Below are 16604 nucleotides of genomic sequence, written 5' to 3'. Positions count from 1 at the left end.
ACCCCACCCCTTCCCCTACCCTCTCCAATCCCCCACCCCACCCCTTCTCACTCTCAAGCTCCCTGATTCGGGCCTGCTGTTCCAGGGCCTGAGACACCTTCTTCTCCAGGGAATCCTGAAGGGTCACCTGAGTCAGAAAAGCATCAGAAACATGGGTTGGCTATTGTTCTGGCCCCTAGAAAAGGCCCAGGCCGAGTCATCTGAGACCTTCTACTCAAGCAAAGCCCCTTTTAGGTCCCCCTCTAACGCTCTCCGTATCCACCCAGTCCTACCAACGCGTAATCTCCAAAATAGCAGTTTTAAGCGCCCACACGGGAGTTTGAAAACTCTTCATAGATAACCCCTATTAGAAAGTTCTAGATATTCTCTTGCTCAAACACACAGCAGAACGGGCCTTCCCAGACAAGGTATCTCAGAGACATAAAAGTTTCAATAATTTGCTAGCTGTGGTGTCGCACGCCTTTAATCTCAGCACTGGAAAGGCAGCATTTTAGGCCAGCCTGGTCTACAGAGTGACTTTTTGGACAAGGGAGATACTGAGGCCCCGGATTGCCGAGCTGTAGAGAGTTCTAAGGTCTCCCGGGATTTCACCATCCTTAGTGGGCTGGCCTTCAGGGTGGCGGGGGACTTGCTTGGCCCCGAGTCACTTGGGGCATAGGAAGGGGCAGTTTCCAGCCTTACCACCGTCCGGTTGCAGGAGTCTGCCTGAGTCTCGGCCTGCAGCAGGCTGTCCTGGGCGCGGGTGAGCTGGCGCTGCAACAGGTGCGTGGTGTTGCGGCACTCATCCTGCGCCCGCAGCCGGTCGTTGCTGGCCTCGCTGTGCCCTGTGACGCCAAAGTATATAGTCAGGGTGACTAAGACAGCCCCGATCAGGACCGCCAAGATCGCGGCCACCAGCCACCGCCGGCAGCTGCCCCATCCTTGCTTCTCGCCAATCTGGTCCATGGACACGGGCAGATAGTGGTAGAAAGAGGGTGCCATGTGGTGCGTCGATCCTAGAGCTTCAGAGGGCTCAGAAACCCTTTCCAGACCACGCCCTCATTAGCATAACCGCGCCCCCACTGCTTCTAGCAAACAGCAACTTCTGGAGTCCCAGGCAATCCTAGAGCAGCGGGGTTGCTACTTGGAATTGGAGGAACTGCAGCCTTTCAGTTTCATTTTCCTGAAAGAGGAGGGTTTTATCTTGGCCTTGTGAGGGGAAGCTGCTGTGGAATGCCCCTGGAAGCAAGAGAAACTTCTGGAACTCAACTCAAATTCTTGGCCTTCGCTGGCCAGTTACCAAGTGTCTGGTGCGTGTGGGCTTGGGACTCGTTTGAACGGTGGCTGTCCATAGCGGTTGTCGGTTTGGTCTCCTGATAGGGGAACTAAAACGACAAGGTTCAGTTGTGGGCTGAAGGCCAAAACAAAGGCCAAGGTTTGAGGTCAGGGTTCTCCATGGTGACTTTTGTATCTCCTTGATTCACGAAAGGATCATGGGAGCTATTGAGAGTTTGTGAATAGTGTCCGCAGTGCGGCGGGCAGGAAACCGAGCATGACCAGGCAAGGTAAGTGAGCCTCTCAGCTCTTGTCCTCCCATCAGGAGCATCCTGGTGGGAGGGAACACCCGTCATCAGGGACAGCAAGCTCCCCGTGAATGGAGCAATAAAGGAGTGTTTCAGTGAGCAACAGGCATTCAGAGAGGGCCTGACTCGGCTCTGGGCAAAAGTGACATGAAGCATGACCTGGAGTTAGCATAGGGTTTTGAGGAAAGATGGTGGGTACCATTCAGGACGTACAGCAACGCCAGAGAGGATTCTGGAGTAGTGGAGCACACCTGCCGTCGCAGCACTCAGGAGGAATAGAAGGACAGGAATTCAAGGACAGCTGGGTACATGAGAGCCTGCCTAAACACACACCTCCAAACCAAAACCAAACCCCAAAGGAGACACTAGAAGAGAGGCCCTTCTGTGGGGGTTGGAAGGGACTTCCTGTCTGTCCAAGGGAGGCAGAATTTAACAGGCACGACAGCAGACTGGTAGTTCCAGAAGACAGTTGCATACTTTTCCAGGAGATTTTTCAGCCATGCCCTGATTACAACCCAAATTTGACTCTATGGGTCATTTCCAAATATTTGTCACCTGTGGAGCCAAGGGTGGGGCTCTGATGGGGGTACCTGAAGCAGTAGACCAGCGCCTCTCTACCTGGAAGCCCCTTTGATGGCTGCCCAGCCTCTACAGAGTAAGGGGGGCGTAATCCTCCACCACCTCCCAAGAGGTCTTATTTAGTTGCCCTGCAATGAGGGGCTGTGACCCTTGAGACCCTTCAAAGCTTATTTACTGGGGGAACCATCTTTCCAGCCTTGTAGGCAACCGTGACCCAGCAGCAGCCAGAGTTGTGTGTCAAGCCAGCGGTGTCCCAGTAGTGGCCATAGAGTGGCTCTCTGGCCAGCTATGTGACACATTTACCAGCATACATCTCCTATGGCCCTGGCTCTCTGAAGTGACCTGTCCTTTGAGGCTCACACATACGTGGTCAGAATTCTAGGCTGACAATGTTCAGGTGAGTCTATAAATCCCTGGGGAGATGAGAGGGTCACTGACAGTCAGCAGGTCAGCATCGTCATGTGTCTGCTTTCGCCATGACACTTGCTTTCTCCTTCCTGCTACCTATGTAGCCCAGGCTTCCCTGGAATTTGTGTCAATAGTCCTGCCTCACCTTCCTAAAAGACGGTCGATAGGTGTGTGCCACTGAGCTTCAATTGAATACTTGTTTCTATGGTGGGGGAAATGATCAGTTTTGGGGGCCCTGGGTGGCTTTGTAGACTTTACTGAGGACATGCAGGGCAGACCACATTCAGTCAAGGGTTCTTTCTCTTTAGGACTGAAACTGTGTGGCCAAAGTCAGCACTAGCGTATGAGAGATTACGTTTTCTGTCCTTGTGAAGACGAGCTTGCGTAATGAACACAGTGTTGTATTTTATAAAAAGAAAAAGAATCTAGGGACATGTTTGGTGGGAGCGTGGTATGGTGTGGGGGAGGAGTGCCTAGGCGGGCCCATGCTGAGGCGTCCCTTCCCCTGAGGGGCCAGCCACAGGATGTTACAGTATAAAATAGAGTTTATTCAGGGTATGGGGAGGGGAGTTGAGGGGGTAGTAGATACAGAAAGGGAGGGAGGGAGGGAGGGAGGGAGGGAGGGAGAGAGAGAGAGAGAGAGAGAGAGAGAGAGAGAGAGAGAGAGGGAGGAAGAGAGGTTGGCCATGAGCAGGTGGAGAGATGGGGGGAGGGGAATGGGGAGAGAGGAGAAAGAGAGTAATGGAGCAAGATCAAGAGGAGGAGAGAAGAGAGGAGGGGCAAGCAGCCTCTTTTATAGTGAGTCAGGCATACCTGGCTGTTGCCAGGCAACTGTGGGGTGGAGCCTAGACTAAATGCCAACACTCAGGATGAAGGGACATTTGTTTTTCTTCAATAGATCTGTTTTTGATACAGGTCTCAATATGTAGCTCTGGCCAGTATGTAGACCAGGCTAGCCTTCAACTCAAAGAGATCCATGTGCTTCTGCTTCCCAAGTGCTGGGATTAAAGGTGTGGGCCACCATGCCCTGATTGCTTCTGTATTTTAAAAATATTTATTCTTATTTTTTATACTTACTCATTTTTGGGTTTAGAGGCAGGGTTTTTCTGTGCACTTTTGACTGCCCTGAAACTCACTCTGTAGACCAGGCTGGCCTTGAACTCACACATCCTCCTGATCTGTCTCCTAAATGCTGGGATTAAAGGTGTCTGCCACCACTGCCCGGCTAGATTTTATGTATGTCTGCCTGTGGGTTAGGCACGGGAGAACGTGCCTGTGAAGGCCAGAAGAGGGCGTTGGATCCCTGGAGCTGGTTTCCAGGAAGCAAACTCAGGTTTTCTGCTAAAGCAGTTTAGGCTCTTTACCACGGAGCCACCTCTGCGGCCCCCATTCTCTCTCTTTTGATAAGAGGGGTATGTGAGTTAGCTTGGGAGGAGGCTTGGATGGGGTTCTGAGCTAATGAGGTGACACAGGAGCTGCTGGGGCTGGTCAGGGTTAGCACAGGATTTCCCAGTGGCTGGGGATCCTGGTCAGAGTCCTAGAAAATGGCAGGTAACAGTCTGGAGTGGGAGAGCCTCCTGGGTTAGGGGTTCCTCTCTCTTCCTGTCTCTAAGATTTTCTCTTTCTGTCCTGCCTCAATCCCAGCTGCTTAGGAAGCTAACAGAGGAGGATCTGGAGTTCAGGGCCAGCCTCTGATACATACTGAAGCACTATATGAAAAAAGAAAGAGGCATTGTTGAAATAGCTCCGAGGGGAAAGGAGCTTGCCACTGCAGTGACTTCCAGACCCTAGCACAAGTGACTCCATGATGGAAGTACCATTTGGTCTGTTAAACTCAGCACATACACAGCACCACCTGCCCAAAATGAAAACAAAGGGCTGATCCACCAGAGTCCAGACTTCTGGGAAAACCTCTGAATGTGCTAATCTTGCTTTTTGGCTTATTTATTTATTTATTTATTTATTTATTTTTATTTATTATGTATTTATTTTGATTTTTCGAGACAGGGTTTCTCTGTATATCTCTGGCTGTCCTGGAACCCACTCTGTAGACCAGTCTGTTGTCAAACTCAGAAATCCACCTGCCTCTGCCTCCCAAGTGCTGGGATTAAAGGCATGCACCACCACCGCCCTGCGATTTTTGGCTTTTATAATTTAAATTCTGACTAACTGTTCTTGTTAACTGAAGTATGTCAACCCAGGACGTGGTCTTATGATTAAAAGCTCATCCTGAGAAAAGCTCAGGGCTATGCTAGGATCCCAAACACCCAGTGCAGTCAGTGTAGTCGGCTAATAAAGGCATTCTATTGGCTTAAACCATGCCTGAGCAGTCTTCTCTGGTGGATACCCCACAATAACAACTAAACTTGATGACTTGGGCTCCGTCTCCAGAACCTATAGGTAGTAGGACAGAAGGCATGCTATGTGCACACACACACAGAGAATACACTTGAATTTGCTTTAGGTTTATTTATTTTATTTCATGTGGTTGACTATTTTGCCTGTAAGTTTGCCTGTGTCGCATGTATGTGCAAGTGCCTGTGGAGGCCAGAAGAGGGTCTAGGATCCCTTGGAACTCTCATATAGATGCTGGGAATTGAACCTGGGTCCTCTGGAAGAACAGGCAGTGCTCTTAACCACTGAGCCGTCTCTCTAGCCCCAAAATAAACAAAACAAACTTTTCAAAAGGTAACAAATACAGAGACCTGCTCACCGCCATGCCAGTGAGGTTGGCCGGAAGACACCCAGAAGCCTGCCCAGGACGTGGCCTGGCTGTAAGGAGCCACAGTGACAAACAAGTGTGTGGCGGAGAGTTGGAGAGAGAGAGAGAGAGAGAGAGAAGCAGAGCTAGAAACAAGAGAGTGGAAAGGAACAGCCTGGTGTGAGTAGCCAGCCCCACCACCTAAGGCCATGGTGAGTCCATGCTGCTGCTGAAGGCCACGCAGTCTGGCCTGGATCTGTGGCTCATGTTACCACTAAAACCCATAAGGATCCCCTTGGTTTGGGCTGCTGCCCGTGACCATATTGTTGTCTAAGTGCTATGCTGAGCTGACCCCACCCCTTGCGGCCGCAGCATTCTAGAGTGGGCCCTTCTCCCACTTCTGGGCTGCATAGTAGAACTGGCCTTAGTGGTAGGGGGCAATAGTGAGCTGATTCCTGAGGGTATGAGTGCAGGAGCGCTCACCCTGGTGGTGAGGGTGCAGGAGACTTGGAAGGCTGACCAGCTCAGATAGTTCCCAGGCCCAGGCCCAGGGCTTTGAGTTGGCCCACCCCAACACCTACCCCATCAATGAACTGGTGGAGCATAGATCCAATGCCACAGGATCTTCATGTCACTCACAGGGCAACAACAGGAGGTCTGAGGAGTCCTGGTGAGGACCCAGGACTGATAAGTTCAGATGCCAGAGGCCTCGAACCAGACTAATGACTTCTTGCAACAAATGATTAAAAGCAAAGAAGTGTGGACAAGAGGGTACACTGTGTGACAGACACACTGTGACACACTGCAGTTTCCACAGGGAGATGTTTGTTTTTAGCTTTTATTTTCTTTTAGTGGAAAGGTTGCAAGGGTGGAGGGCAGGTATGACAAGATGGGGAGATGAGTGGGGGTTGTGGGACTGTAACCGTGACAGGGAAGTTGGTAAGGTTGAGCAAGTTCAGAGTCTGCGCCACCCAGGCACTCACCTAAGATGGTAGGCGGCTCCCTGATCCCTACCAGATTCCTGGCCTGGAATACATGCCACACTTCTCACATCGGTAACGCAAGCTGTGGTTCTGTAGATGAGAACAGAGTTTTCCATGCTAATGAGGGATCTAGATAGACCTCAAGTGTTTAGCCAATAAGTTTCCCTTCCTGGACATCCCTTCCTGCAACAGGTATTTAATCTCTGGTCCTCCCTGAGGAGGTGGTATGCATCCATTTTCCATGATGAGAAATCAATCAACAGTGTGGAACCAAGGACTGCCTCTTTCATCAAGAACCTCCATGGGGAGCATGGAGAAGGCCTTTGTCTACAGAGCTGCAGTCCTCTAAGTCTCCCACGGAAGGCCCCTGTGCTCCCAGACAACTAAGCGAAGGACTTTGGCCAGTGAGACCCCAATTCTCCATTCTTTGTTTCTCCATGACTTCCAGTTGCATCTGGATGTCCAGGAGTGTGAGAATCTCCAGTCAGAGCTCCCTGCAGGCCTGAGGGCCCCCTCTGTCCCACCCAGAGCAGTGTATTACCGCTTCCCTTGAACCCAGAACCCTACGGCAGTGCAGGGTAAATGGAGTCTAGCATCTCTGCCCAAGAGACATTTTCACATCCAAACTGTGGGGCAAGGTGAAACGAGGAACCACAGGATTGGGGTGCGTGATGTGAAATTCACAAGAATCAATAAAACAAATGTTAAAAATAGTAACAAATACATAAATGAAAACATATACCAGGGTGAGGGTCAGAGCCTGGAGAGAGCGTCCGCATCGTGTATGAGAAGCTCCGCAGTCCATGTGCAGGCCGGTAGAAAAAACGGTTGTGAGACCACCCTGACAAAGTCGCCATAACAACCAAGGGACCAGAAAGGGCATTTAGAGACACAACCACCCCGATGGTCAGGTTGTTCCTGATAGCAGGGAGAGGGTTAAAAAAACAATCCAGAGAAAACCTGCAGAATGTACTGATTAGTAACCAACTGTGTCCTTCACAGCCCTGGATAAACATAGCCCACCGGAAATCACTGCCTGAGTGAGTGTGGCCAGTAAGTTTAAAGGCTAAGCAAAGTGTCCAATTAGGTTTAAACAAGTTTTGCTGTTGCTAAAGTCTGCCTATGCTAAAGTATAAAAAGTGTGTGCTTCAGAAATTCAGGGTCCTTCCTCGTGCAAGAGTGAAGTGACCCTGACATGTTGGAATAAAGATTCCTCTTCCTGCCGGGCAGTGGTGGCACACGCCTTTAATCCCAGCACTTGGGAGGCAGAGGCAGGTAGATTTCTGAGTTCGAGGCCAGCCTGGTCTATAGAGTGAGTTCCAGGACAGCCAGGGCTACACAGAGAAACCCTGTCTCGAAAAACCAAAAAAAAAGAAAAGCTTCCTCTTGTTGATTGCATCAATCTCGGGTCTCCGTGTCTCTGAGCACTGTGTGTCTCAGAATTAAGACTTTCAGGTCCAGCACAGTCCCTTCCTCTAAAAGAACCACAAAGCTTACAGAGGCAGGTAGATCTCTGTGAGTTGCAGGCTAGCTGGTCTGCATAGTGAGTTCTAGGATATCCAGGACTACCTGAGAGACCCTGCCTCAAAAATCAACCAACCAACCAAACAGAAATAACCAAAACAACAATAAAACCCCATAATTTGCTTGTGAACTGGCTATCAGGTCTATATTATTTGTTATTTAAGTCAACAGCTGCATAGCCACAATGATTTCTTTGGTCAAAATCCTAGAACTGAAAGTGTTTCAAACTTCTTCTTTCTCCTCTATTTTTTTCTATTTTGGTTTATTTCCTTTTTCGCCAATATTTAAAGTATTTTTTGTTTTGTTGGGGTTTTGTTTGTAGTCTGTTTGTTTAAAAAAGGGTATTTTGTAGCCCAGGTGGACCTCAAATTCGTGCCTGTTGAAGTGATTTAGGTATCACGATCTTGTTCTGACTGTTTTGTGCCTGTCTAGACACTCTCAGTCCTCCCACCCATTAATAGCCACACCTGCCTTGGCAACAGTCATGGGGCTGTCCGTGACCTTGACCATGTCCAGATGTATTAACCACAATATCTTGTGCAAGCTAAAACCTAAAATTAAATTAACTAGAGGAAGTGTAAATCATAAATAATTGTCCTGTGTCTGGAAAATACTGCCAATCTCTGCAAAAAAGACAGATGTTACAAGGTTACACCAAGATCCTGATGCTAATACAATTGTGGTTCTTATGTGGTTTGCTTTCAAAAATGCTGTACCCCTGAACTTTGGCTACTCTATGTGCGGTTATTATTAAAAGACTCGTGTAGTTTTAATTGACTTAATTAGACTGGTTGTCAGAAACTGTCTCGTATGTTTTTTTCACCATCTGGAATGTGCTTCTTGAAGTTCTTGAAATAACAGGCTATAATTACCTAGCCTCCTCTCCAGAATATTTAAATTTCCTTGCAAAGGCAGGAGTCCGAGGGTGATGCCGCACGGCATTCTGGGGAGTGTAGTCCCGTCCGGAAGCTGAACGCCCTCTCCAGCGCCCTGGGTAGTGATTCGGGGCGGGAGTTCTAATCCTTTTTCCGCAAACGTCTTTCAAGCGTCCAGAGGGCGGGTTTCTACGGTTACTTTGGAGTGGTCAGCAGGGCCTGCGCATGCGTACAGCTGCTTTGCGTCGCACGTTCGACGGTGTTCTGGGAGTTGTAGTCCGAGGTTCCCGGCCCTCCGAGGGTGTTAGCTACCTTCTGAACTCCCAGGGAGGATGGATCCCGGGACTGACTCGGCGCCGCTTGCCAGCCTGGTTTGGTCGTCGGCCTCGGTGCCGCCGCCGCCGGGTTTCAGTGCGGTGAGTGGGAGTGGGGAGGCGCAAGGGTTGCGGGGACGAACCAGGGAGGGGATGAAGCCGGCTGACCTGTGCCACCCGCAGATCACCTGCACCGTGGAGGGCGCGACTGCCAGCTTCGGCCGAGGCTTCGCCCAGAAGGCCGGCTACTTCCTGTGTCTGAGCACACTGGGCAGCCCGGAGGTGAGCACGAGCGATCTGAGCCTGCCCTGCCCCTCGCCCTGCCCGCCGACATCCTCGACCCTCCTCCAACTCTCTCCGACCCTTACTGTTCTCACAGTTGACCTTTCCCCATCCCCGCTGACTGCCCCCTTCCACCTGCCCCCTTTCGTGCTCCCAGAACCCTCAGGACAATGTGGTAGTGGACATGCAGATCGTGATGGACAAGGGCCCCCTGCCGTCAGGCTTCTCTACAGTCAACGACCCTCAGGACACCAGTAAGATCCGTGGGCATGGGACAGCGACAGGCACAGGGAACGGCTGTCTGGTATATATCTGGAATAGGACCTAGCTGGGTAGGGAGACCCAACCAGTAAATGCAGAACTCGGGAGGCTGAAGCAGGAGGATAGTGGGGGAGTTCAAGGCCAGCCTAGGCTACAGAGTGAGACCTTGTCTCAACCCACTACTCCAAAATTAAATAATTGACAAATACCTGTCTTAGCACTCAGGCTGAGGCTCCGAGTTAGTATTCAGCCTGGGCTACAGAGTGAGACCTTGCCCCAGCCTTTCCTAAGAATTTGAGCATAGTGGGACACACCTAACACTAGCCTGGGCTACATGAAATCGCGCCCCTAAACAAACAACAACCCCAGGTGTCTTTGGCATACCCACCTGCCTTCCTCACTGACACTGATCACTGCTGCTTGCCCTCCGATTCTGTGGCGGAACGAGTCCTCCTGGCCATTCTCTTTTCCTTTCCAGGCTCTTGCACAGCGAGTCCGCCTGGAGCTGGCTTTCCTTGCTCTCTGCATAGCTCAGCCTCCCCTCTCACTTCTCCCCTGCCTGACCCAGCTGCCCGCCTCCCCGATGGTGCTTGGTTCTCTCGGTGTCTTTAGTGACCGCTGGCAGGCTGCCGTGCAGAGGGTCAGGTCAGTGTGCAGACAGAGGAGGCTTACACAAATTCTCCTATCCTCCTTTTTCAGCTGTCTCTTGACTTGGTGTTTAATTGTTTGGGGGACAGGGTCTCAATGTGCAGCCCTGGCTGGCCTGGAGCTTCAGTCCTTTCCTTTAGGATTCATGGGCATGAGCCGTCATGACCAGCCCCTTCTAATCTGCAAGGTGTGGGGACTGCTGTTCTTCATCCCAGCACTTGAGAGGCTGAGGCAGGAGGATTGCTTTCAGTTCAGTGCCAGTTTGGGCTATGTGGTGAATTTCAGGGCAGCATCAACTACAGAGTGAAAAAAGCTAGGGGTGGCTATTAGCTGAGTCACCCAGAGTGCACCACGCCTGGCCCCACACCACACCACACCAACAGACTCAAGGGGTTGAGGCAATATTGGGAATTCAGGGTCATCCTTGGCTTGATTTTGAGGCCAGCCTGGGCTACATGAGATTGTCTCACAAACACAAATATATGCCCATGATAGTAAATAGCCTCCTACCCTCATGGACCGCACAACAGCCGTAGGTTGGTTTTTTTTGTTTTGTTTTGTTTTTTTTTTTGTTTTTTGGGGTTTTTTTTGAGGAGTTCTGTGATTCCTTGGGTTAAAGGACCAGGGAAAGTGAGGTTGGGGTGCTAAAATAGATATTCCACTGTTGCCGGACAGTGGTGGCGCACGCCTTTAATCCTAGCACTTGGGAGGCAGAGGCAGGCGGATTTCTGAGTTCGAGGCCAGCCTGGTCTACAGAGTGAGTTCCAGGACAGTCAGGGCTACACAGAGAAACCCTGTCTTGAAAACAAAACAAAACAAAAAACAAAAACAAAAAAAAGAAGAAGAAGAAGAAAAGAAAAGATATTCCACTGTTGATTCCACAGTCCCCTTCAAATATTTATGTCAAATGTCCATCTGTTTCACTGATTCCAAAAAAGTTAGTGAATCTACTACGATTATACCATTTATGATTTAACCAGTTCCCAGTGTGGTCCCTGACAGTGTTGTCCCTATGCGGTACTGGTGGGCATCCTCCGGTGCTCCGGTCCCGGTGCTCCACTCCCTTCTTACTCCCTGCCCCCACTCCCAGAGGCCTCTGTGTCCAAGAAGAAACGCATGTGTGTGAAGCTGATGCCCCTGGGAACAGCTGACATGGTCGTGAGTGATGTAAAGCTCAGTGGGAAGACCAAGACAGTGCCTGGATACCTGCGAGTAGGGTAGGTGGGCCCTGCCCCAGCCCCTGCCCTGGCCCTGGCCCCTGCCCTGGCCCCTGCCCTGGCCCCTGCCCCGGCCCCTGCCCTGGCCATGTTGCGTCCTGATTTTTCCTGCATCTCTGCTTGTGAGGATGGCATCTCATGGGCCCTGTGGTCAGCATGAGAGTGAGATGCTAAAAGAAAAATACCCCCCAAACGGTGGCCACCTGGAGAGGCTGCGAAGGGCACCGATGCCCTCCTCTCTTTCCCTTACTCCAGGGACATTGGTGGCTTTGCCATCTGGTGCAAGAAATCCAAAGCCCCAAGACCAGTGCCCAAGCCTCGCACGCTCAGCCAGGACATTCGAGGTCTCTCACTGGATCCACCCAAAGAGCCCAGGTGAGGCTCAGGCACCCCCAGGGACAGATGGGCCAGGAAGAAGACTTCAGGCCTCACTGAAGTCACTGTCCCTTGCTCCCCAGCAAAGGCTGCCACCCAGAACGGACACTGTCCAGGTTGGGCTCTCGGGCTTCCACTCTACGGAGGAATGACTCCATCTACGAGGCGTCCAGCCTCTATGGCATCTCAGGTGAGCACAGAGTGGAGAAACTACATCTGGGGTGGAAGGTGAAGTCTTGGGTTCTTCCCAGGCCTGTGCCCTGGGAGGACATGGACTGAGGTGCGGCCACTCCTTCGCTTGCCCTACCAAGCATTTGGTTGTAAGATTTATTTTTATTTTATATGTATGGGTGTTTTGTCTGTGTGTCTGTGCTCCATGTGTGAGCATGGCCCTGGGAGGCCAAAAGAGGGCGCTGGAGCGCTGGAACGGGTTAAAAGGATTGTGAGCTGCCATGTGGGTGGTAGGACCTGAACCCAGGTCCTCTGCAAGAGCAGCCAGTGCTCTTAACTGCTGAGCTGTCTCTCAAGGCCCCAAACTGTATTTTCCCCCTTGGTGGCTGTGGAGGGGGCGACTGGGACCTCCTGCTCTGCAGGTGCTCAGGGCAGAATCCAGGGTGTTTTGCGTGATGCTTTTCATGCGTGATATTAACACACTTAACACCAACGGGGCACCACTGACAGACCAGGGCTGTGAGAGCCACCTAAGGGAACTAGGGCTTGGATTTGCAGTTCATGGGTGAGTTCCAGGATTGTGTGGGACCCAGAAGCAGCCTTAGTACCAGAAAATCTCATCCCACAGGGCTGACAAGCCCACAGCTACATAGATGGGTCACCTAAAGGGAGCTTTCCACATTCTGTGGACCCGAGTGGGTTATGTGTGATTAAGGAAGAAGTCAGCAGGAGGAAGGGGGTCAACTCTCAGACGAGTCCAGTGACCTCCACCCAGTCTCCTGTGAGGGACCACAGCCACCAGCCCGATCTCAGGGTTACTTTACAACCAGTCAGGACAGCTCTAACAGAGATCAGCCTGTGCTCCCTAGGTGGTCAGGGTCACATCGGGAGGCTACAGCCTCTGGGTTCTTCTTTCCCAGCCTTCCTGGGTTCTTTCGTTGCAGCCATGGATGGGGTTCCCTTTACCCTGCACCCGAGATTCGAAGGCAAGAGCGGTGGGCCTTTGGTGAGTCGGCAGTGTCTGGGGCTGTGACATTCCTGCTTCCGTGTGACTGGTACGACGGCCGTGATGTGACTGGGGGACCAGAGGCGAGGAGGCTCAGGGCAGGCCTGTGGGAAGTGGGTTAGACTGAGGGCTAGCATCTGTGGGGCCAATCCGAAAACTGGGAGCATTAGGGGCAGGCATGATGGTGCACTCAAGACATCCCAACACTCAGGCGCCAGAAACTGGGAGTTTGAAGCTCATATGAGTTTGAAGCCAGACTGGGCTACTTGAGCCCCATCTGGGAAGTTGAGGCATGCCTGAAGAGGTGGCTGAGTCAGTAAAGGCACTCGCCACTGAGCCTGACCTAATTTCAGTTCGTGGGTCCCACATTAGCAGGAGTTATCCTATGACATCATAGACAGGCCTTGGCGAGTGTGTGTATGTGTGTGTGTACACACTACAGTTGAGTGGGACTCCGGTCTCACATTCTCACTTCTGTCCATTAGAACTTGTCTGCCTTTGGGGACCTGACGATTAAATCACTGGCAGACATTGAGAAGGAGGTAGGTACAGGGGTGCGTGAGGTGCTGGGACCCTACCCCGTGCCCTTGTCTGCCCCCAGTCCTCAGTCATTCCCAGCACCCACCCCCAGGCCCTAGGCCCTCCTTTAGCCCCCACCCCTCTGCTCCCCAGTATAACTATGGCTTCGTGGTAGAGAAGACTGCAGCTGCACGCCTGCCCCCCAGCGTCTCATAGGCCAGCCGCAGGTGCCACCTGGCCGCCACCTGCCTCGCAGACATTGCTGATGGACACCCAGCCTCTCAGCCCGGCTGCTTGCACAGAGGGTCTCTTGCCTGGTGGTACAAAGCAATGGCCTTCTTTTGTCAGAAGTCTGCGTCTCAAGGCTGCGTATGCGCCAGCAGTAAATGCTACCTGGGTTCCACTGTGTGGAGTCTTTTGTTTTCTTTTTTTAAGATATATTTTGAATTACATACATGTATGCGTGTGTCTGCATGTGTGTGTGTGTGTGTGTGTGTGTGTGTGTATTGGTGCTCTTGGAGGCCAGAAGAAGGCATTGAATTTCCTGGAGCTGGGGTCGCAGGAGTCCCCTGACGTCGGAGCTGAGTACTGAACCCATGTTCTATGTAAGACCTGTATGTTGTTTATGAGATAGGGTCTCAAGTAGCCCAGGCTGGCTGAAAACCCAGTACTTAGCCTAAGGTGCTCTTAAAGCCCTGGTCTTCCTGGGGTTGCAGGTCTGCTCTGCCACACTTGGTTTGTGCAGTGCTGGGTGTGGACACTAAGAATGTTCGCTGCCAGGCACGCTCTCTGAGCTGAGACATACCAGCTATGCACTGGGCAGCTGAGCTGTGGCCTTGACCTTAGCTAGTTATTTTAATTTCTAAGTATTGGAGTTTCTTGGAAACTGGTTTCATGTCACTTATCCAGGATGGCTATGAACCTGTTAACTTTTATTTGTGGGAAGGGGCGCCTCAGGATGTCCCTAAAACTGGCTAGGTGCACTAGGCCTTGCCCCCCGAGCATGTATAAGCAGTAAAGACTGCTGAGAGTTGCTGTCAGCCGCTGTGCAGTAAGCTCCAGGCCCCTCTGTGAGCCGTCACTCTGCTGGGTGACATATAAAGTGGAGACAGAGCTGTCTTGGAGTCATTTCTACTCCTGTAAGTAACCTCAGTAAGACTCAGTGGTTTGCCAAGTTGGTGTTGGTGCTTTGGTCTGTGGGTAGTTCCCTAATTGGGGAACATCTCCCTAGATGGGTCCATACAACATCTTCCACCATGTGGGTCCTGGGGTTTGAACTCAGATTGTCAAGCTTGGCTGCAAGCACCTTTCCCTGTTGTGCCGTATCGCTAGCCATCTTAATTTACACGTGGAGTTCACCCACAGAAATATGGATCCTCCCTTTGCTTACAAGCCCTGGAGACTGGCAGTACTTAAAAACCAAGCTGTATACTTGACAATCTTGTGAGGCGGGCTGTGAGCCGCAAGTGACGTGCACACAGGCTGTCTGCAGGAACATCTGTAAACCCTGATGAATAGTGAATAAGTGGCATGCACACAGGCTGTCTGCAGGAACATCTGTAAACCCTGATGTAAGACACATTCCCTATGCCCAGGGGCTAGAGCTTTATGAGCTTTATTTGAATTACATTTTGGTTTTGGTTTTGGTTTTGGTTTTTGGTGTTTTGTTTTGAGAGGATTTCTCTGTGTGGCTCTGTCTTGTAACTCGTTCTGTATACCAGGCTGGCCTGAGACTCAGCCTCTGTCTCCTAGGTGCTGGGATTAAAGCGTGTACCACCAGTGCCTGGCATGGAAGTTAATTTTTATGTGTATGTATATCTATGTGTATATGTATGCAGGAGCCCTTGAGGGCCAGAAGAAGGCACTGGGTCTGGAGCTGGTGTTACAGGTGGCTGTGCACACTGGGTGCGGGTGCTCTAGAATAGCAGAGGCGGCCCTGAGGGCTGAGCCATCCTCCAGCCTTACATCTGTTCTTACTCCTTCCATCTGCCGTTGTTTCTCTTTTTCTGAACAAAGACCGTGCTTGGTGCTTCTCTGTCTGATTTCAAGATTAACAGACTCCTGAGGCAGCCTGGCTGTTGAGCAGGCTGGGGGGAGACCTAAGCCTGTGGGTACCCGCAGGGCCTGTTGTTTTCCCCGTATCTGTAGCCAGACCTCTGCCAGCTTGAGGCACCTTTGGAAACAAGCCCTCAGGTTTTGTCTGACATCGGAGGCCTTTGCAGAGTCTTTGTGCTTTAGAACTGCAGAGGGCAGGATGGAAGGCTGGCAACAGCAAACTGGTAGGGCCTGATGTTCAGTGGGCAGAGTGTGAAGGTATACACACTTGGGAGTTAGAGGCAAGAGGATCAGAATTGCAGTGTCCTCCTTGACTACAGTAGGCTAGCCTGTGCTACATGAGAGCCTGTCTCAAAAATAAAAAGATAGGCTAGTGTAGTGGCACACACCTTTAATCCCAGCTCTTGTTAGTCAGAATAGGTGCCTCTGTGAGTTAAAGGATAGCCTGATCTACATAGTTCCAGGACCCCCCAGGGCTTTGTAGAAAGACCTTGTCTAAAAAAAAGCAAATAAATAAAATAATTTTTAAAATAAAGAAAAAAGACCCCACATGGGAGAGCCAGCCCTGTGTGAACAGCACATAGGACATGTGCTCACAAAGTGGCTGCCAGCTCGGTCCAGCCCACAGGGAGGTCACAAGTGTCCGTGAGCCTGCGAGAGGTTTGGGGTACGAATACATTTAGTATTTACAACTTCTGCCAAACACATGCAGATATTTCAGGAAGGCGGGTGCTGTGCTACCCTACTGAAGAGTAGGCTAGCAGAAGAGTTGGCTAGCTACTGAAGAGTACGCTGAGGCAGGTGAATCACCCCGAGTTCCAGAAGGTGTTCAAAGGATTCCCTCAGCTAGGATGCCAACAACAAAACATTCTAGCAAAGTCCACCTTGGTGACCCAGTGAGTTCACTGGGCTTACAGAGCATGGTAACGGGTGTGGAGGACTCCAACATAGCCACAGTACTGGGAAATGGTAGCCAGTGGGGCTGATGACCCCCATAGCTGTGTAGCTGGGATCCCCCACTTGCCTCCAGACCACAGCTGTAGGATTAGGGGAAAAGCACAGGAGGGAGGGAGGGAGGGAGGGAAAGAGGGAGGGAGGGAGGGAAGGAGGGAGGGAGGGAGGGA

At 51.3% G+C, this 16604-nt stretch overlaps 2 protein-coding genes across 6 annotated transcripts in view; one reads left to right on the top strand and one right to left on the bottom strand.

The window, feature by feature from the left end:
* Nucleotides 1-1108, bottom strand: part of Bst2 (bone marrow stromal cell antigen 2) — a 4675-nt gene extending 3567 nt beyond the window's left edge. Inside the window, exons 1-2 of the mRNA XM_028784792.1 lie at nucleotides 682-1108; nucleotides 52-127 (exon numbers count right to left, since the gene is read on the bottom strand). Coding sequence (XP_028640625.1) covers nucleotides 52-127; nucleotides 682-981 — 376 coding nt within the window. The 5' untranslated portion in view covers nucleotides 982-1108. The remainder of the gene's footprint in view (nucleotides 1-51; nucleotides 128-681) is intronic.
* Nucleotides 1109-1129: 21 nt separating this feature from the next.
* Mvb12a (multivesicular body subunit 12A) lies at nucleotides 1130-13833 on the top strand. 5 transcript variants are annotated; one of them, XM_028784790.1, is made up of 12 exons: nucleotides 1130-1289; nucleotides 1469-1544; nucleotides 2337-2538; nucleotides 5238-5462; nucleotides 9130-9228; nucleotides 9386-9482; nucleotides 11228-11354; nucleotides 11610-11729; nucleotides 11813-11919; nucleotides 12821-12906; nucleotides 13392-13448; nucleotides 13579-13833. In XM_028784790.1, exons 4-12 carry the CDS (start codon nucleotides 5460-5462, stop codon nucleotides 13639-13641), a joined length of 759 nt encoding a protein of 252 aa, XP_028640623.1. In that variant the 5' UTR covers nucleotides 1130-1289; nucleotides 1469-1544; nucleotides 2337-2538; nucleotides 5238-5459; the 3' UTR covers nucleotides 13642-13833. The 5 variants fall into 5 exon arrangements, with proteins under 5 accessions (XP_028640623.1, XP_028640624.1, XP_028640622.1 ...); XM_028784791.1 differs by lacking the exon at nucleotides 1469-1544; XM_028784789.1 differs by lacking the exon at nucleotides 1130-1289 and having other exon boundaries at nucleotides 1341-1544.
* Nucleotides 13834-16604: the final 2771 nt, after the last annotated feature.

Source organism: Grammomys surdaster, unplaced genomic scaffold, assembly GCF_004785775.1.
Source record: "Grammomys surdaster isolate TR1022 unplaced genomic scaffold, NIH_TR_1.0 124836, whole genome shotgun sequence".
In the NCBI taxonomy this organism is placed as follows: domain Eukaryota; kingdom Metazoa; phylum Chordata; class Mammalia; order Rodentia; family Muridae; genus Grammomys; species Grammomys surdaster.
Note: the sequence above shows the minus strand (reverse complement) of the source record. Positions and strands in the feature narration are given on the sequence as shown.